Source organism: Ictidomys tridecemlineatus, chromosome 1 (assembly GCF_052094955.1).
Source record: "Ictidomys tridecemlineatus isolate mIctTri1 chromosome 1, mIctTri1.hap1, whole genome shotgun sequence".
Classification (NCBI taxonomy): Eukaryota; Metazoa; Chordata; class Mammalia; order Rodentia; family Sciuridae; genus Ictidomys; species Ictidomys tridecemlineatus.
Window position 1 is genome coordinate 30,100,920 of NC_135477.1, and position 20,566 is coordinate 30,121,485.

General features: G+C 44.8%; 1 protein-coding gene across 9 annotated transcripts in view; it reads right to left on the bottom strand.

Moving 5' to 3' along the window:
- Positions 1-8,697: 8,697 nt before the first annotated feature.
- Positions 8,698-20,566, bottom strand: part of Dntt (DNA nucleotidylexotransferase) — a 193,361-nt gene continuing 181,492 nt past the window's right edge. For 7 of the 9 annotated variants that reach the window (XM_078034178.1, XM_078034156.1, XM_078034224.1 and 4 more), the window contains 3 exons: positions 16,896-17,141; positions 12,723-12,806; positions 8,698-9,117 (listed from right to left, as the gene is read on the bottom strand). In XM_078034178.1, coding sequence (XP_077890304.1) covers positions 9,031-9,117; positions 12,723-12,806; positions 16,896-17,141 — 417 coding nt within the window. In that variant the 3' untranslated portion in view covers positions 8,698-9,030. The remainder of the gene's footprint in view (positions 9,118-12,722; positions 12,807-16,895; positions 17,142-20,566) is intronic. The other 2 variants (XM_078034290.1, XM_078034353.1) reach the window with 1 other exon arrangement.

Sequence of the window (20,566 nt, forward strand, 5' to 3'; positions counted from 1 at the left end):
TCTCTTACATGTTGGGAAGGACCTTGGATTTACGGAGGAGTCAGCTGTGACTTCGATACTCGTGACTCAGCCCGAGCACACACTGCTGATCTCCCGGAGCCTCTGTTCTGTACTCATAAGATGGAGATGGCAGTTTTCATCCTCTGACCCTGCAGTGCATTGTAATAGCCATGTCAAAAAGCCTTGCAGCCTATTAAGTGAGGTACGGCTTGCATTTTGGGATCATTTATTTAATTCTACTTACAATCCATTGCTTGGAATCCTAACTTCAAATTGTTTCTGTTAAAAACAGTATAAGGTTCAGTGTTTCTGTAATTTTTTTCTGCTGTATACACAAAAACTTATTTTGGAATAAAGTGGAAAGTAAAGTCATTTTTATGAACCTACAAAATATGTGTGGCTTTCCTTTTTCTACATGAAAGTATAAGATAAAAAACTAAGATTATCCCAGAGACATTCCTGTACAGGCATTGTATCAGCCAGGGTGACTGATGGCAGTTCCTCAGTCTGTCATGGAGGGAAGACCCAGTATTGTAATGAGACTGCTGAGACTGAGACTGGAAGTTGGAAGCTGTGGTTCTCCAACACGGGGGTGGTGTTAAGCTGAGTGATCTTGGTCAGCTCATACAATGTGTTTGGGACCTGTTTCTCATGTAGCACGAATATTTGGATTGATTTGTCTTTAAGATTACATCCACCCAGCTCAGACATTTTAATTGTTTTTCACAAACAAGGCAAAATAAAGCCCCTCCCTACCCCTTTCTGTCTCCCTGCACTCCCCACCCCAGCAGCACAATCCTCTGAATTCTATGGCCCTCCTCAGCTCCTGACTTGCAGGTGGACAGAGACACTTGTTTCACCTATAATTTTGCCAAGAAGTAAAAGTTACTTCCTAGTTTTCTTCGTGGAATTTATTGTTGCAACATCATAATGCTAAATACATCATAATGACTAATTTCTGGAAGAGTGCCAAGTCATACAATCTTTGCACTCTTACCATTTTGTTGAGAATTTTTATTAAGTATGAATTGAGTTGACTCACGTGCACTGGCTTCTTTCCTACGTCAGTGAAATGCTAGGTCCCAAGACAACATTGGAGACCAAATGAAAAAGCTGAAGACAACTGGGTCTTCTTGGAAATGCCTCTCCACGCTCATGAATGTGTATCTCCCATCCACTCAGGGCCATGATGTCAAGAAAGTTCTCCTGGAGGGGCTTAGCCTCACAGCCAAAAATATAAGACAGTCTTTTTTCTTGGGCTTAAATAAAGAATAATCTGAGCTCTCTTTTTTTCCTTTTTCAATACCTGATTTAGAGATAAGTATGACCTTTCCAGCCTCCAAAGGGAGCAAAAGTCTGGTTACGTCAGAGCACATTCAGCAGTGCTGTGTCTCCAGGTAAAGCGAGGAAGCCACCTCTCACCTGCCAGGTCACCTGAACTCCAGTAAGTTAAGCAATGTATGAAAACCAAAATTGGCAGGTGAGACTGGGGAATATGATGTAAGAAGGCTGAATCTGTCCAATAGGATGTAGAAATAATTCAAAAATTGATAGGAACCTTTGAAGGATTGATTGGTTGTGACTTGTTAGGCTTAAAAACTGATATGTAATGTCAGAGAATCAATTTTCATAGAGTTACACTGGCAGGGCTAAAAATAAGTTGAAAGGCGTGTGTGTGTGTGTGTGCATGTATGTGTGGTGGTAGAGATTGAACCCAGGGCCTTGTGTCTGCTAGGCCAGCACTCTTCCACTGAACTATATCCTCATCCCAGTGGAAAGATTTGACTGTGAGTGGAAACAAATCCTATTGAATAATTGATTGCTGACTTGCTGATCAATTAGACCCTTCTGGATCACCATCAATTATCCACTGATGAAAGCCAAAGTACAAATTTGAGTCTTTGTCTTGAGAACATGGAAAGCCTAGTTCTTCTGTTTCAGCCATGGGGGTCTCCTGTCTGCCCTCAGATGCCACAAATTGTGCCCCCCCCTCCCAGCGATATGGTCTTCCTCTCTCCTTCTCAGATACCTGGGATCCTCCAGCAGCAAGGGCTTTCTCTGTGCTCATTGGATGCCATGGTCCTTCCTGTCACATGGGACTTCTCTCTGCTTTTCAGACACCATGGTCTTCCTACCAAATGACCTTTGCATGTGTATTGATGAGAAAGAGCTGGAAATTCACAGAGGCCTAGGTAAATATAATTTGCAGGGCAGAGTCCTGGAGAGGAAGGAGTTGCATAAAGACAGAACTCAGAGGTCTAAAGAGGGTCCTCCTTGTGTATTGACCTGAACATGCACATGAACAAACTACCCAAGGCTGGAAAAATAACCACACAAAAGAATTATGGAGAACAAGACTCCCAAGCTCACACAGGACCGGGAACAGTGACTGTTCCCAAATGGCAAGAGTAGAAAAAAATCAGGAAGCAGGTAGAATTCTGAGAAGAGTATTGTCTCAGTTCCAGGAAAGAACATTAACCCTACATTAAACCAGGGTAGGGCTGCTCTAGTCCTGCCTGAAAAAACTTAAAAGCAAGAAGAGGACACATCAAACTGTTTCCAAGTAACTTAATCACATCCAAGAACAAACCTCAAGAAAACTACAGAAATACAAAAATATCCAGCTTACAACAGGGTACAATTCACAGCATTTAGAATCAGGTAGAAAATTATTAGGTATTCAGCAATTGACTGGACTGAAGTTGTGGCTCTTGGTAGAATGCTTGTCTGGCATGTGTGAGGCCCTGGGTTCGATCCTCAGCACAGCACATAAATAAAAAATACATAAAGTAAAAGATCCACTGATAACTAAAAAAATATATTTTTAAAAAGAGGAATTGACATAGATGATTCAATTGGTAGACAAAGACACTAAAATATTTCTAACTATATTCCAAATATTCAATAAGCTAGAGGAAAGATTGAGTATGTTCAATAGAGACATGGGAGACGTTTTTAAAAATACAACTCATACATTTAAGGATTAAGACTATAATGTATGAGGGGCTTGGGATATAGCTCAGTTGGTAGAGTGCTTGCCTAGCATGCACAAGTCCCTGGGTTCAGTCCCCAGCACCACCAAAAACAAAACAAAACAAAACAAAAAAACCCTATAATGTCTGAGATGAAAAATATACTGAATGAGACTAAAAGAAATTTATACATTGCAGAAGAAAAGATCAGTAAACTTAAAGATACATCAATAAAAACTATGCCAATAAAATACAAATTAAAAGGGGCTGAAAAAAGAATAGCAAGTCAATGATCCCAATAATCCATGGGATAACATCAGTTGGCTTAATAAACATGTGTCGCAAGTCCCTGAAGTGAAAGGAAGCAGACAGGAAAAAAAAATATTGGAAGAAATAATAAGTGAAACTTTTAACAATGAGAATTGTAGACTCACAGATCAATGAAGTTTAAGACTCCCAAGCATAAAAAATCTGTACCAAGCTTCTTCAAAATCAAATTGTTCAGAACTTGTGATAAGAATGTAAAAGCAGCCGGTGTACGCAGACATCACATTATATCAGAGAAACAAAGATAAGGATTATACCCGATTTATCACTGGAAACAACACAAGCCCCACAGCGGGACAACATTTTTTAAAGTACAAAGGAAAAACACTGCCGATCTAGGTTTTTTTTTTTTTTTTTCCCCAGTACTGGGAATTGAAGCAAAACCATCTTTTAAAAAAAGGCAAAACCTTTATCAGATATACAAAGGTTAAAAAAAAAATTCACTACCAGCAGACCAGCACTACCAGAATATTAAAGGAAGTCCTTCAAGTAAAAGGATAAGGGTATCAGACACCAGCATCTACACAAGAAAAGAAAGTCAGCAACTCCATGGGTAAATATAAAGACTCCTGTTCTTATTGCAGTCGTTAGTGAATGTCATGTTGACATTCCGGCCAACAACAGACCAAGTACATGACAGCAGTCTCATAAAATTGCATTGCCTGGTGACTCATAGCCATCTCAGTTGGCTAAGTACCCTCTATGAGATTTGCATGAGAGCAAATGCCCACCGTGTGACTATAATCACACCTCTCTCTGCCTCCTGCCCCTCACCAGAGAGGCTAAAGCACTTAACACATGTTTTGGATTTGTTTCTTGTGAAAATACTGTCCCATACACACCACGGAAATGCAGAACACAAATGCATTGCAGGCTACGGTGCTAGTCAAGTCCAAGGTCACCACTGTGAGAGTCACTAGGTCTCCCTCACTTAGTACTTCAGAAATTTCTTGACAGAACACTATATTCTTGCTCTTGGATATAAATGCCAGCCTGTCTGAAATGACTGATTTGTTACTTTTACAGTCATAGGCTTACCTTTCTGAGACGAAGTCCCCAGGGGCTGGAGCTATGGCAGGATAATATGACAAATACTAATCTCTTTTAAATTTATAGCACTTTTTAGTTTTAAAAGCATTCTTTATCTATTATTTCGTTTTATTTTTACGCCAACTGCAGGAAGTACATGGCATTGATGTTACTTTGCCAATTTTACCGATGGCTCTAGGAAGTGAATTTGATTGGGCCCGTAGACTGTAAAGCAATTTTGTTTTGAGAGAGGATTTAAGTTTGCACAAAATGAATCATTAAGAATAATGAGTTTAACTGGTAACTGGGAGAGTTTCCGGGCTGCTACAGGGATGTACTGTGAGAGGGAGGAATTTGAAATGCTTAGAGTGAATTTGGTTGATAAAAATTCATTTGAAATAGGCAAAGCAATTCCAACTATGGCTCTCACCTGTCCCTAAGAGATCAAGGTCAGTGAGTACCCTAAAGTCCTATAAATCTGCACTTAGCCTCCACAGAAACTCTGGAGACATTTGACTGGGGCTTTGTCTCCTGTCCCCCACGCTGGCCAAATCCAGGAAGGCTGCAGTCCAAGACCCAAAACGCTGACTGCCTCAATCTCTACCACCTCCTTTTCTGGCTCCAGGGGCTTGGGACCTTCTACTGGCAGGGTACTCAACTGTCCTTTCCACAGAGGGATTATCAGCTTGTTCTTTTACCATCCCCAAACCAAAGGATCCCTAAATTATTCTTTAAACGTTTTAGAGCATTACTTCATTTAATCCTCCGAAAGGTGCAAACAAAGGAACCAGCATTTTATAGAGGAAGAAACCAAGTCTCAGAGATTAGGTAACTTGTCTCAGGGACAAGTTAAAATATGTGCATTTTTTAAAAATAATATTGTCCAAAGTCACAGAGCTGGTAATTGGGGAAGACCAGCCTGTATACAGACTCTGTTAAATCGGAAAAATGTGTGTCATTAACTTGCTGTGTGACATTGAGTAGGTCACTCCCTGTCTATGGATCTTGGTCTGTCATCTGTAGAATGAGGGGGTTGGCACAGAAGGAGTTTAAGGTCCTGCTCTGCATTCTTGGTTTACTTGATCCACAAAGATCTGTATTTGCCTTCTAAGGTTCTTTTAATAGCCACTAGAGGGCACTCTGTTCCTATAGTAGGAGGCACTGGGGACGGCTGAGTTCTGATTACCAGTCACCAACCTAATTGATAAAATTCCTAACCTAGGGGCTGGGGTTGTGGCTCAGAGGTAGAGCACTCGCCTAGCATGTGCAAGACCCTGGGTTTGATCCTCAGCACCACATAAAATTAAAATAAAGATATTGTGTCCAACTACAACTAGAAAAATATGTTTTAAAAAAGAGAACAATAAATCCTTAAAAAAAAAATTCTAACCTAGAGCAAAAAAATCATATGCAATTTCAGCAGAGGGCATTTGTGGAATCCCCAACAGAGTTTCTCAAATAAGAAAGTAGCATTAGAATCTTTGAGGTTCTCTGATGAGGAAAATCGTGCATGGGGCTGTTGACTGGTGGGGACCTTCAGAGAATCAGAGCAGAGGAGTTGGTTAGTGAAGTCAGGAAGGCCACCTGCATGCTCTCCAAAAATTAGTCACCTGCTTTCCTCTTTCTCTCCCCATTCTCGCCACATCCTCATGCCTCTGGAAGTATTCCCTCCCTGCCCCTATACTGATCACTTTTGTAGCTTAGACAAGTATATTCACAAAAGGAAGCTTTATATCCCCACCATAAGCAGAAGACTGTGCTTTTGTAACAGATTAAAATAAATGCCTTTATGGAATGTAAGCTTCATGTTTATAATCATAGAAAATTCTGACAATTTTGTTCACTGTTCTACATTTGTACTTAGAAAAATAGCTGCTCTCAATAAATATTTGTTGATTATATCAGCATAAATATATTCATCTACATACTATCTAAAATAATATTGAATATTGTCCCTGGGAAACACAGGAGCAGCAAAAGGGCCAGGAGACTATCTCATGGACTGTGATCAGATGCTGTCAACAGGAAAGCAGTGGGAAGGTGGCCGGGTGTCGCAGCCTACCCAGAGCCCACATGCCTGCTGCAGACAGACAGGCCTGTGCGGCCTAGTTTTCCAAAAGTAGACATACATGCTATTTTTTTTAAATGTGCATTCTTTATAATGTTGTTGTAATTTTTTACCTTTATTTATTTACATGTGGTGCCTAGGATCAAACCCAGTGCCTCACACATGCTAGGCACGCGCTCTACCACAGAGCTACAGCCCCAGCTCCGGGAAAAAAAAAAAAAGTGCATTTTATCTAGTTTTAAATACTGGTCACAATTTTTAAAAATCCCTAAAACACAGCAAAGACCAAACACAACACACCTGTGGGCTGTTTTAGCAGAGGGGCTGCCAGTCTTTAACCTCTGTGATCAGCACAAAACTCCTTTCCCTCTCTTTCAAGTGTATAAGAGAAGTCTTGGAAAGATGCTTTCCAAAAGCTCATTCCAAACAGGAAAGTTCGGGCTCAGCTGCCTCTTGACTGTAGAACCTGGGGGTCCTCTGCACTTACTTGGACTGCTGCAGAAGATCTAAATCCTCCCATTCTTTTAAACCAGCTGGGATCTGTCCTCTGTGTCCCCAGCCTGGAGGGACAACCCCGGACACCCTAGAGTTTCTATCCTGTATCGTCCTATCCAGGCAATTGCTCCTCTCCTCCAGGGGACAGCTCCCTTACTTCTGCACTAACCAACCTATTTTTCTCTATCATCGTCATTTTGATGTTCATTTTCCTTGTTTTCCAGGCCTCTCCTCCGAGAGGATGTTGATTTATTGAAGAAGAAAGCTGAATTCTAAGTATCTATCCCTGACGGCCCTGGTCTGTGACTGACCCTGCTTGCTGACTCCTCAGTGGGCTTTGAGGATATAATTTCTCTGGTTACCAAGATGGTGAGGGTTCCTTTGGGTAGACTCTGAGGGGGCCAAGCAGGTGGGCATCTCTGTCCCAGGCCACACCTCCCAGCCTCCCAGAATTGTGCACCTATTATCCTTGGTACCCCTGTTTCAGTTTCACCATGACCACAGCCAGTCTTGAATATTGTCCCTGGAAAACACAGGAGCAGCAAAAGGGCCAGGAGACTATCTCATGGATTGTGATCAGACGCATCACAATCCATGATGTGATGCGTCTGATCCCCAAGGCCCCTGATGGTCTGCGGGAGTGGACAGTCCTAGCTGTCTCGTCCAAGGTGTGCTTCTCAGCATGTCCAGCTGTGCTCCTTTGTCAACCCTTGGTTCCATGAGATCACTGTCCCAGGCCCCCTCTAAGCCTGACGGGATGTCTAGAGGAGCTTTGATTCGAGTGTCCTTCTGCACACATTAGCTCATGTGGTCCGAGGTGCTCCACGACTTCAGGCAGGGGGTCTGGATCTCCCCACATTAACAGGACTGTTGCAATCATTCCCTCACTTCCCTGGGGGCGTGGGTTGTTCTTGCCTTCCATGTATTTAAGGTCCATCCTCCAGCCACTCCCTGACCCTGTCCCAGGACATTCTGCTAATGCTGTGGGGCTGGGTTAGGGGAGTAACATTACCCAGGAAGAGGAGCCTGGGTAATGTCAAACCACACACACACACACACACACACACACACACAGAGCGGGGTGTGGTGAGCCGTGGAGCCCTGATGTGACATGCAATACCTGACCACAGGAACGTGAATTCCCAAGAAGGTGAATCTCCACCGAAGCCGGGTCTGCTGGGGGCCTCCCCCCATCCTCAGGACCACCTCGTTTCCCCCTGGCTTCATCAACGCTCCCCTCTGGCTTTCCTTTCCTGAATATGGGCTAATGGTCGTCAGAGTTTGCCTCCAGCTTTTCTGCCGGCTGAGGACCCCAAATCTGGGTCAGATGCCTTCCAGGCCCTTCAGACCACAGGGCCTAGTCTGTGCCCTCCTGAAGGGAGCAGCAGGCTCCCTCCCTTCCCTTGGGTGCCCGGAGATAAAAAGCCTAAGGAGATCACCTTCCTGAGAAGGACTCCAACTTGAAAAAAGGAGGGAGCTATTCCTTAGGTGGCTTGGGACACTGCACTTCCTTCTGATGGGGAGCAGGGAGGATCTACCCGTGACGTGGCCCTGGGCTGGGGCACTCGGAGCCCAGCTCCATGGTGGTGGGAGAGCTGCTGGCTTTGGAGTACACTGAGCCAGTCAGCAGTCAGCACCAGTTCCTCCCGAAGCTCCAGAAGGAGCCCAGAGTCCCCCTTGGAGTCTCTGCATGTTCTAATCAAGCCCATTTGTCCCCTTAAGAGAAACCACAAGCTCTTTATTATTCCATTATTTCACCTGTGTTTAGAAACATTTTATGATAATTGAGTGAAGAAGACACCATCATCCCATTTCCTCCTATTTTTATTGAAGATAACCAGTGTTACAGTTACACTGAGGGCAAAGTGGGTTTTGAGTGGTTCCCTGGTGGGTCACAGTGACAACCCCATTTCTTTAGAAAAATGCATTGTGAATTCTAAACCGTGGTTGCACAAAAGGTCTGTTACAGCCATTACCACACGCTTCCTTATCATGTCTCAAAGCAGCTTATTTCTAGTAGCAATCTGTATTTCAGTAAGTCCTAAAGAATTCCAAACTTTCTTAAGGAATCCTTTGCAAATATGAAGCATAATTTATTTAACCTGAAAAGAACCGGAACAAAATGTTGATAACTTTTCCCTAGGCATTTCTTTCCCATGGTTCAATGTAATCCAATCCCAGATGTGCAAAAATTTCTTCTTCACTTTCTGCTTTGAGAAATATCCTCTGAAAACATAACAAGAAATAATGTGCATTCAGTTATTTTTCTTAAGCATCTCAGTGCAGATACAGTGAAAATGTGACTTGTAAAACTTATTAGAATGAATTATTACAAAATACTTTGCTTCTGAATATATAAGTCATCATAACCAGTTTCTGTAAATTTTACATTTTTTCCATCCAAGAATATGATTATTATGGTTTGCATGGGAGGTATCTCCCAAAAGCTCACATGAGAGACAATGCAAGAAGGTTCAGAGGAGAAATGATTGGCTTGTGAGAGTCTTAACCTAATCAGTGAATTAATCCCCTGATTAGGATTAACTGAATGGTAATTGAAGTGGTAGGGTGTGGCTGGAGGAGGTTGGGAATTGGGGCTGTGGCTTTGGGGTATATATTTCTCTCTGGCAAGTGGAGACCTCTCTCTCTCTCTGCTTCCTGATCATCATGTGAGCTGCTTCCTTCAGCCACACTCTTCCACCATGATGTCCTGCCTCACCTTGGGCCCCAGGAATGGAGCCTTGGTGAAGGTGCTCCCCCTCCCACTGTCTTGACAAGGTCACAGTGACCTTGATGAATGCTGGCAAAGCCGTGCTAGTGGGAAACCGAGACCATGAGACCCTTTTTTATGTAATTGGGACTTTTCATTTTCATGCTCATATTCCTGACAGGAAGCATGAGTATGCTTAATGCCAAACCAAATTAAATTTCAGATGGCTAGAACATAACAGGTAGCTCATGCCTTGAAGGCTATTCTACTACCTCTCAGTATATCGAGGATAAAATATAAGACTGTTCTACTATCTCAGCACATTGAGGACACAACTGATAATGGACAACAATCATTCTCCAAAAGGTCATGAGAATTTTAGGTACCACACTGATTATATCAACTAAGAACCCAAGCCCATATTTCAGGCCTCTTAGAAAGTCTAGTCATTATGTTTATTGCACAAAGCCCACCATAGGTAGTTTTGTTCGTTAAGGGAAAGTTATGTTATACACTTAGGAAAGTTAAGGCAAATAAAGATACATTCTCCCCCTTTCTATAAATCCTCTTTTACCTCACATAGGGACCTATGTTAAGCATAGTTAATGTTGGTGGTAAGTGGACTGGGGTTCAGAACTTTCGTTTCAGTGAGAAAGATTACAAAGATATAAGAAATAGTGCACCTTGTCTAAGAAACAAAGAAACTCTTTGAGAAAGCAGCCCAACCAGTTTTATGAGAATAAATTTGGAAATTAATTAAAGTAGCTTTATAAGACATATTTTTAGAATAATGTTAGAAATATTATTTTATTTAGATTCTTAAGTTTAGAATTCTTAAGTTTTTAGCTGTATGGGTTCTTAAGATGCTTTAAGAATAGTTTATAGACTTTTGTATAAGATTTAAGGGGACTTCTTTAGATGGGAATTTTAGATTGGAAATAAAGTACAGATGTACTTTAAACTTAAAGGTTAATAACAGGTTAAGAGACTTAGAGTCCGGTTATGTAGTTTGGCATCTGTTAATAAGAAAATAGTACATCTTGGGAAAAATAGTACATCTTGGTAAAATCTAAAAAATGCAAATTAGTGACGCATTTTATTAATGATTTTGTACCCATAATAAGGAAACGTCACATCCTGGAAAAATGTAAATTGAGGTCACATTTTTCTATACCCCTAATGATTGTTAAGGAAATGTCACATCTTGGCAAGATTTGGAAATTGTGTAATTAATGATGTATTCTGAATCCATTATGATGAGAAAAATTGTAATAAATGACCCAGAGAAAGCTGCATTAGAGCTCTCTCTCTGGAGATTGCTCCAACGGAACGACTCCTTTGCGCTACTTACCACAGGAACCCCTGGACCCCTGGACCTTGCTGGGGCAGAACCCTGGCAGAGCCTGATGTCTATGGACTGAGACCTCCAAAACTGTGAGCCCCCAAATAAACTTTTCCTCTCCTGAAATTGTTCTTGCTGGATCTTTTAGTCCGAGTAGTGAAAAAGCTGACTAAAACAATGATACTTAGTGAATTAAGATAAAGTTGTGACATCTTTCCATTTAAGCAAAAGGCATTAGCAGTTCTTAACAGCTGTTCACTAGAACCACCAGATGGAGCTGTTTTTTGTTGTTGTTGTTGTTGTTGTTTTAATTGAAGTTTGAACCACATCCTGTCCAAAGAAATTGAAGCTTCAGGAGAGGTCCTGTCATCTTTCTATTTAAAAGTTCTGGATAATTCTAATGTGCAATCAGAATCATGTGCTGCTAGTACTTTTAGGACACTTAACTACTAAGTGTTGAGTTCTCTAGTTTCTGCATCTGTTCCCAACCACACCAGGCTCCCACCCCCTGATCTCTTTAAGACCAAGTACTGCTCTCTTCCTCCACGTATCTTCTTGTAAATAGCACAGTTCTGGGCACATAGAAGGTACCTATTTGCTTAAATTATTTATTATGTGTTAATTTGTCTTTCTAAATTATATCATATTAATCTATCTCCACCCACATGCTCAGCTTCTGGGGGTTCCCTGCTAGCACCTACAGCTCCTTCTCTGTGAGCAGCACTTTGAATTTCTTTGGGAAATCCCCTCTCTCTACTCTCAACCCATGAAAGTCAGATGGAGTTGCTCTCACCTCCAGGGAGAAGCACACAGCACAAGCCTGGCAGATCAGAGTTAACAGCACCAGCTAGGATTTTTCTTGCTGGTACTATTAAGAAAGAGATTCTGCTCTGTTGGAGAATGGGACTCATGGAAAAAGCTGGCCTGCGAATGAATATAACATCACAGGAAGCCTGCCTGAGCACCTGGATACGGCTACACCTAAGCCAATGTTACCCCTAGACACTGCAGTAAGCAGCCTAGTTCCCTTTCCTTTGCCTGTTCATCCTTGAAACTGAGGCATCTTAACTAAATACATCTCATTTGGACGATCAACTCCTAGAGGGCAAGGACCACTGCTTCTAGTTATTTTGTCGTCTTCCCCTTCAGAACCTAGTGTTGTGTGCTTGACTGCTATAAGAGCAGACCGTGGTGCTCCTGATTACAACAGTTGAATCTTGGGTGTTTCGTAATCCATGTAAAGTAATGTAACCCTGAGGCGTGAGCTGGATCATGACCACAGCAAGGCTAGTGTGCATGGCGCACGAGTCACATAGCTCGTGAGCCTAGCCAACTGCCCGTCTCCCTCTCTGGGCAGCTCTGTCTCTCTCCTTTATCCACTCAGAATGCTACTGCTTCTGCATTTGCAGGGTAATCAGGGGTGTTTGTGATTTGTGGGGATCCCTGGTTTTCTTTGAAGCCACTCACTACAAACACCAAGGACATAGCAAACCCAGTCTGTTCACTGCCTCCCCTGGCTCTGGGGGCTACTTTAGCTTATTTTTTTTGAACCCAAAGACCCTGAGTTGCACTCTGGGCCAGGTGGGGACTGTCAGCTGCATGTGTGTGTGTGTGTGTGTGGGGGGTGTTTCCAGCTGCTCTCTTCTGTGATCAGCTGGGAATGGGACACTCACAGCAAATGAAATGTAATTGGACACTAAAATCAGTCCAGGGAAAGTGCTCAGGGGCCAGTCTTAGGGATGAGGACCCAAGTTTCCCATGTCAGGAAGGAAGCACTACCTTGGTTTTGTCATACAAAGCGTGGTTATCCAGGATCATCTTCCGCTCGTGTGTGGCATAGCGACGCAGGTCTCTCTCAAACTGCTGGAAAGTGATCATGAGAACAAATTAATGTCACGTCCAGAATGTCCTCAGTATTCACCGTTGAGAGATGGCTGGGACCCTCTAGTGAAATATCTACCTCCACTAAATGTTCTCAGAGTGATTTTTCTCTCCTAGGGAGAAACTGATGGCAGAGCCCTGTGCTCCCATGAGCACATTGGACTGTAAGCTCGGTGAGAACAGGAACCTGAGGTATTTTGCCCAGGACCCCATTCCTTAGGCAAATCATGCCTCATGTGTAGAAGTAAAACTGGACCAGGTTTAAAATAAATAATTTTACTTTAAAATTTGAATATTATTATTGTAAAAGAGAACAAGGAGTCAGGGGATCCTATTCCAGGATTCTTGTCCCTATCTGGCTGTGTATCTCTTGGCAAGTCACCCAGCCTCTCTGAATCTTGGTTGGTCAAAGGATGGAGGATAGGCATGATAAATTCCCCTCTGGCTTTGCCATTTCCTCCTTCTAAGATTCTGTGAAGTCACCTGTTCCAGAATGGCTTCTCTTATAATCAAGAGTTGGGCTCTGAGGCTTCAGGGAGCAAACCCGCAAAACCCAAAGCCTAAGAGGACAAGAGAGCTTTGAAGATGAGAATAATGAATAGCGTTTGTGAAGCTGGTTTTCCTGAGAGAAGCAAAGGTCTAGAAATTTTGTCTTTGGAATGCCTTGGGTAACTGTGCCCTCTAGTGGCAACAGGTGAGTTCCTATCAGGGAAGCCGGCTGTCCCTGGCTGAGCAGACAGTTCAGCAGAAGTCCTGGCTGGAGATGGGGCCAGACTTGCGGAAGAATTGGGGAGAAGCAGATTACCGTGCATAGACAGGTCTGTGAAGGTTCAGGAGTGCAGCCTGGCTCACCGCCTTCCCACCTCCCAGCCCTGGCCACTGTCCTTCCTCCCCCAGCCTTAGCCGGGTTGTGTGGCTCACACCTGTGGACTGGTGCCAGCTGGTGAGACTGGGGGTGGAGGTGAGGCCGGGGCAAGTGGAGTTGATGAGGGGCTGTCCCGGATCCTCCGCCCTGCTGTTTGGGTGTTTGGGTGACAGTTGTATTCCTGAGCTCCTCTGTGAAAGCCTGAGGAGCAGTTTCCATACCCCATTAGGAATTACACTGTGTCTGCCATTTGGAGAGTAATGAAATTATTAACAAATATTTGCTGAGTTTCAGCTGTGTTCTGGGTGCTTGGAACATGAACAGTGAACAAAAGAAAGACAGTGTGCCTGGTAGAGCCTAGAATCTAGCAGGGGCCATAGGTGATTTACAGTAGCAGAGGAAATAAGTTAATTATGGGATACGTTAAAAATAAGTGTTAGCTGGGTGTGATGGTGCATGCCAGTAATCCTAGCAGCTCGGGAGGCTGAGGCAGGAGGATTGGGAGTTCAAAGCCAGCCTCAACAAAATCAAAGTGCTAAGCAACTCAGTGAGATCCTGTCTCTAAATAAAATAAAAAATAGGGCTAGGGATGTGACTCTGGCCGAGCGCCCCTGAGTTCAATCCCCAGTACCAAAAATAAATAAATAAAGAAAGAAAGTACTGTGAAACAGACAGGGCAAGGATGTTATGTTTCAGATAACAAGAGGTGCACATTGGTAGAAGCAGTCGTAGCACAGTCTGACTGTATCATTGCTCCAACAGACTGCAGAGTTGGGCTGTTTCGTAGTTGTTGCATATGCGTGTGGAAGTTGTGCACTGTGAAGCTTTAGACAGCACAGTTACGTGAGCTCTTTGTAGATGTTCATGTTTATTATGACAATTTTAGGGCAAATGGAAGTAAGGTAGCTTAAGGAAGAGATGCTTTTTTTAAGTAGGTATCTGGCCATAATCATTTGTGTGCCTCCTCCCAACATGTGACATAAACATACATGATCCATACTTTTGAAGAAATTCCAGCTGTTGTGGTTTAGATATGAGGTGTCCACCAAAAGCTCACGTGTGAGATCATGCAAGAGAGTTCAGAGGTGAAATTCTCGGGTTACGAGAGCCTTAACCTCACCAGTGCATTAATCCACTGGGATGGATTAACTGGGAGGTACCTGTAGGCAAGGTAGGCTATTGCTAGATGGGATGGGTCACTGGGGGTGTGTTTTTGGTGCTTATCTTTCCTCCCTGGTGAGTGGAGCCCTCTCTCTGCTTCCTGGTGACCACGTCCTGGGTGGCTTTCCTCCATCATCCCCTTTCACCAGGATCTTCTGCCTCCCCTCAGGCCCACAGCCGTGGAGTCAGCTGTCTATGGACTGGGACCTCTGAAACTCTGAGCCCCAAATAAACTTCTCCTCCTCTACGTTGTTCTTGTCAGGTCTTTTGCTCATAGCAACAAGAAACCTGACTACAACACCAGGAAATAAAGCCAGGCTGACCAGCTCAGCAGACCTTCTTGGAAGAAATGTGATTCAGGGGAAAACAGACGTTTCTCTTGGTTTTTAACTAATGAACTCAGGCACGGTCTAGAGGGCATACCATACCTGGGTGGCTTCAGAAAACCTCAGCTTCGTGTGTTCCTGCAGATGGACCCTGTTCAGGAAGTCCTTGGGCCCAAAGATCCCAAGGAAGCTTTGTGGTAGTTACTATCCCTGGGCTGAGGTGACACTAGACTGGACCAGGAATTTTAGACTAGACCAATCCTAGTTGCTCACCAACACTTATCCCCTGAGGACAGAGCGCCAGATGAGAGCCAGTAGAGGTCAGCAAAACACACCATAAGTGTGTCACTTAAGTGACATAAAGATTATAAAGATAATCACAAATTAGCCCAGCTTTATATATGCTGAGCCCTTGGCACATTTAAATTCATGCAGCATCTCATTTAACCCAGGTGGCAGCAGGGCTATGAGGTGGGCATCACTGTTAACAAGGACAGATGGACAACTAGGGTTTTGAGAGGTTTAATAACTTGTGTAGTCACCCTGCTAAAATCTGGGTGAGTTTGGTGTTCTGCCAGTGTCCTGTAAAACCAATAGCCATAATTTCTGAGAACTCTTGAGAAAAGAGACCAGAATGTGCTGAAAACATTTTATCTTAAAAACAAACTAAGCAAAGGGAAGCCATTTTAGCCTGTGAATCCCAACTGGCATGACCTTGTGTGACCTTACAAAGATTTCCTTTTAGTACTGTCCCCTTCCTCAACACACTCTGTTTCCAAAGATGTATGTCTACCAGACAAATTACATTTATGGTGTATCTTTAATTCATTTTTTCATCTTTTGTGTGTGTGTGTGTGTGTGTGTGTGTGTGTGTGTGTGTGTGTGTGAATAAAAGATACATTTCATTGCCAGTTGACATTTTTTGATTTGGATAAGAAATCCCAGGGCTAAGATCCTGTGCTGAGAATATTCCAGCCCAAAGAAAAGATACTTAACATTTAATTCAAAATCAAAGACAATCCATTTACATTGTGCAGTTATTTAGTTTAAAACCTTCCATTTCATTCCAGGCAACAACTGGCTACTTTGGGAAACAGGTGCAAGAGTGAGGAGGAGCTCGGCTGGGAGGGCTGAGCACATGTCACAGCAACTGAGTCCATGGTTCCCTCTCCTTGAGCATAAAATGATGGGAGCCAGGAGCTGCTGTTTATCCAGTACTGACCACACACCTGGTGCTGCTGGGCTTTGAGAGTATCATCTCTAAATCCCTGGAACCTAGGGAGGTAGCCAAGTTCACGGCCCTCATTTCCCTTATGGGAAGACTGAGTGCAAGATCACCTGGCTGGTATGAGGTGGAGCAGGGTGAGCCCAACCTGTGCTCTTCACCACCTGCTAGTTTCTCTGCTTCCTTGGTCTCATGCCTGAGCTCTCAGAATCAGCTAGGGGGCTTTTCAAACTCCATCCCCAAAGTTCCCGAGTCAGTAAGTGTACGTCGGGTGGAGGGTTTACAAGTCTAACCTATTTCAAGGTAAGGCTGCAGCTGCTGCTCTTGGGATCACACATTAGGAACCTCTGTCCTGAGTGAATCTGGCATGACCGTGTGTGGGTGGAATGCCTGATCTAATACAACCTGCTGTCATCTCTCCTCTGGGCCCCAGCAGAGCTGGCCTACATGTTCTGGAAGGCCAACATCATCCTGTGGGTCCATGTAGCACTCACCCGAGAGCCGGTCCATCCCAGCAGGGCGAAGGCACGGCGCTCATAGGGGCACATGACCAAGTCCACACGGATGGCCTTCCAGTTCTTCCCTCCCTGCTGGCTGGCCTTGTCGCTGTCCACTCTCTGATGGTGCAATTTTAGAATCAGAAAGCACTTTTGAAAATGATCTAGAGCATCCACCTTCCTGCTAGGCGTCTTGAGCTTTTCAAATGTCGACTCCACAAGGTCACAGTATAAAAGTAACCCCTGAAAGAAATGACAAGACATCAGGAAGGTCGCCAGGGGAGTCTGCGATCTTATAGCAGGCTCTTGACCAAACCTTTACAGGGCTGAACGGAGGCAGGGGAATTTTTGTCCTCGAATCCAGAGTCCACCTGACACAGCAGGAGAGGCAGCTGAGTGAGCGAGTGTCTTATCCCCCCTCTGCAGAAAAAGAATTTAGCCACCAGAGAGGCTGAGTTCCAAAGCCACTTAACAGCAAAACCTTGAGAGGGTTTGCCTCCCTCCTTCTGACTCTTCAGCCAATGCTGAGACTCCCCTCTCTCCTTGAAAGACAAACCAACCATTAAAAAAAGCCATGCTGCTGCCAGGTGGGGTGGCTTTGAGATCCTGTCCCCATGCTATACGGATGATCAGGTTGAAGTGGATCAAGGTTTGTGGCTGGAGGCTCAGCTCCACTTTGGGGCAGGGTGACTTGCTATTTTCAGCAGCACTGAGGCTGCTTTGTCTCTTGCCTGCCTTGGAGCAAGTGGGGCAGAAGTAGATAGCTCATCTGAAGTTGGCTCCTCAGAAAGCTACCAAGTGATTCTGGGACACAGCGAGGCAAGTTGCCCTGTGCTCCCTGGGAGTTCTTCACAGCACAGGACAGAGGAGGGGAAGAGAGAGGCAATTTTTATTATTTTTGGACACGCTTTCCATTTCTTCTGCAAACCTCCAAGAGCCACTGTTTCCATTGAGAGGAGAGTTTTTCCTTTGCCATCTCGAGGCCAGCGTAGCAAGAACAAAGCCCCTGCGAGGGTTGAGAAGGGAGCTCTGCCATTGGAAGGAACCTCTGGGTGGGGGGAATGAATGCTGCCTTAGGGGATCTCCAACCACCAGCCCATTAAAACGCTTTTCAATGAAACTTACTAAAACAGGTACATTATAGCTGACTTTCATGTACATTTGAATATGTAAATTTGAAGAGCAAGTTATTAAAACATTAGCAAGCTTCCTGTTGAAGCCAGATTTGTAATAACATCTACCTTCCTGTCAAAAAACACCTGCAACGCTGGCTTCCTAGGAGTGAATTGTGCTGCGGCACTTGCCAAGGTGGTGACACCTGACTGGTAACAGACGGGCAGCCATCCTTGGTTGACTTTGTCTTGAGTTTTGCAAGGCTTTCGGGAAGGCCTCCCCTGAGTGAGACGCCCCCTGCATGTCGGGTTCTGTCTGCAGCAGGGTGTAGTTGTCAGCATACATGCAATCCCTGATGTGGACTTCAGTTTTCTTCTTTCTTCTGGGATTTTGACTGTCTATCTCTGTGTCCTGTAGTTCCCTGCCTCATCCCCCATTTCTTCTCTCCCCCATGACTTCTCTCCTATGAAAATTCCTTTTAAAGGTTGGACTCTAGCTTCTCCATCAATACCCATGGGCCACCCGATTTCCACACCATCATGACCTTCTTTTCCCACTGGAAACAGAGTCCTGACTAGGAAAGAGGCATTTCCCTGCTCCTTCCTCCCTGTCCCCAGGGGACAGAGCAGCCAGATCTCAGGGTAAGGAGAGCTAGAGAAGGTGGGACATGCTTAGCAGAGCCTGAAGTCCGTGCCCACCCTTTGCTTTCAATCTTCTCCAGCTCCTCAGCAGAATCAGCGCCCCCTATTCAAAGTCAAATCAGCTTCTCAAAGTGAAAACAGTGTCCTCCAGATTGTTTCCAAGACCCCTGCTGATATCAAAGACCACAGATGAGTCCCGGCTATAGAGGGGGGGTGGGGGGGGGTGGGGTGTAAAATTTGCATATCACCTAGCCCATCCTCCCATGCACTGTAAATCAGTTCTAAATCACTTACAAGACCCACTATATAAATGTTAGGTGAAGGATTGTCACAGGGAGACATGACATGAAAAAATTCAGCATGTGCTCAGCACCGATGCAATTTTTCTGTTAATATTTCCTTCCAGGGTTGGTTGGATCCTGGGATACAGAAACTGAGGTTATGGAAAGCGGATTTACACTTTTGTACTTTCTAGCGATCTGGATCACCCAGCAGTGCCACAAGCTGGAGATGTGGTGGCAGGGAACAGTTAGAGGCCCTGTACCCAAGGTCCAGATCACCAGGTGTGAACCTTAACCAGAGTTGGCCAGTGTCCTTTCCTTGGGGTGAACTACACGTGGCCAGTGTTAGAATTCAGGCAAATGAAGTCTTTGGCAAGGGCGATCCCTCCCCAAAGGTCCAGACTATGGAGCTCTTTGCCTTCTCCCATCTCACCTCCCACCACGGAACTTTCTGCCAGGGCAATATTTAGAATCATCGGAGGTGGCTCAGCTGATGTCCTTGGGCTGTTCCTGCTAAACACCTGGAGGGTGCGCAGCCTGTGCAGGAGTACACGCATGTGTGTCTGCAGGCTGTGGTCTTTATCATCCTGAAAGTGCAGTTTGGGTTAAGAAGAGGCAGAGACAAAAGTTAAATATGGAGAACTGTGGGGGCAGGCCTGGAGCTCGGGGGTGTGGTCAGAACCGCCCGTTCTCCCTGCTGTCAAGCTGTCAGTGAGTCAGTGAGTGACAGAGAGGGAGCTGCGTCCCCTCATCCGCCCCAGGGTCAGGCTCTCAGGCAGAGTTCAATAAGCTACAGCGCTTGAGGGATCCTGGTAACCGCCACATTTGTTTAGCACCGTGCCCAACCTTCTCAGTCCCCCATTAGCAAGGATAGAGGCTTGTCATCCCTGCTTTAGAGACAGGGAACTGGAACGTGGAAGATTAGGGAGCCACCCAGGATTGAACAGCGAGGAGCTGGCAGGGTCCCCTGTGCTAACCATCAGCCTCCACTGCAGGTCTTGCATTTAAAACACCCATGGCTGCTTGGGGACAGCAGTATGACAGTCTTGAAACCCAGGAAGGACCAAGGGAAAGAGGACTCCCACTGCCACATCTTCTCCCATCCCAGTCTCAGCATGAGGAGGGGTGTCCACAAGCACAGGTCAATGGGTCTCCCTTTGCAAGGGCGCAGGTGGGCAAGCAGGCAGCCCACTCCACCAGGCCTCAGCCTGCAGGGTCCAGTGCTGTGCTCCTTCATCTGGGGGCGGGGAACCTTTCATCTTTACCACCCACACAGAGTAACAGCCAGAGTATGTAACTCTTCCTTGTCCTGATGTCCCCTAGTGGGGCCTATTGTGTCCACTCTCAAGGACCCTTGTTACACTGTGTCCAGTGTCCTGAGAAGGACCCAAGGAGAGACTCACAAGCAAATGTGGCTCTGATTCCCAGTTGGGTCTTTACTTCCAGTGTCCATGGCTCTGGGTCTGAGTGTTTCTAGCTCTCATTTTCAATTTATCTGAGGTCTCCTCTCGCTGGTATATACGGTCCACCTCACAAATACGATCCACTGAGAAAGAATGAAGCCGCACCAGAACAACACCAGCCCAGCCTCCTTGGCTCACTTGCTTTGCAGGATGGGGCCCTCTGCTCTGTC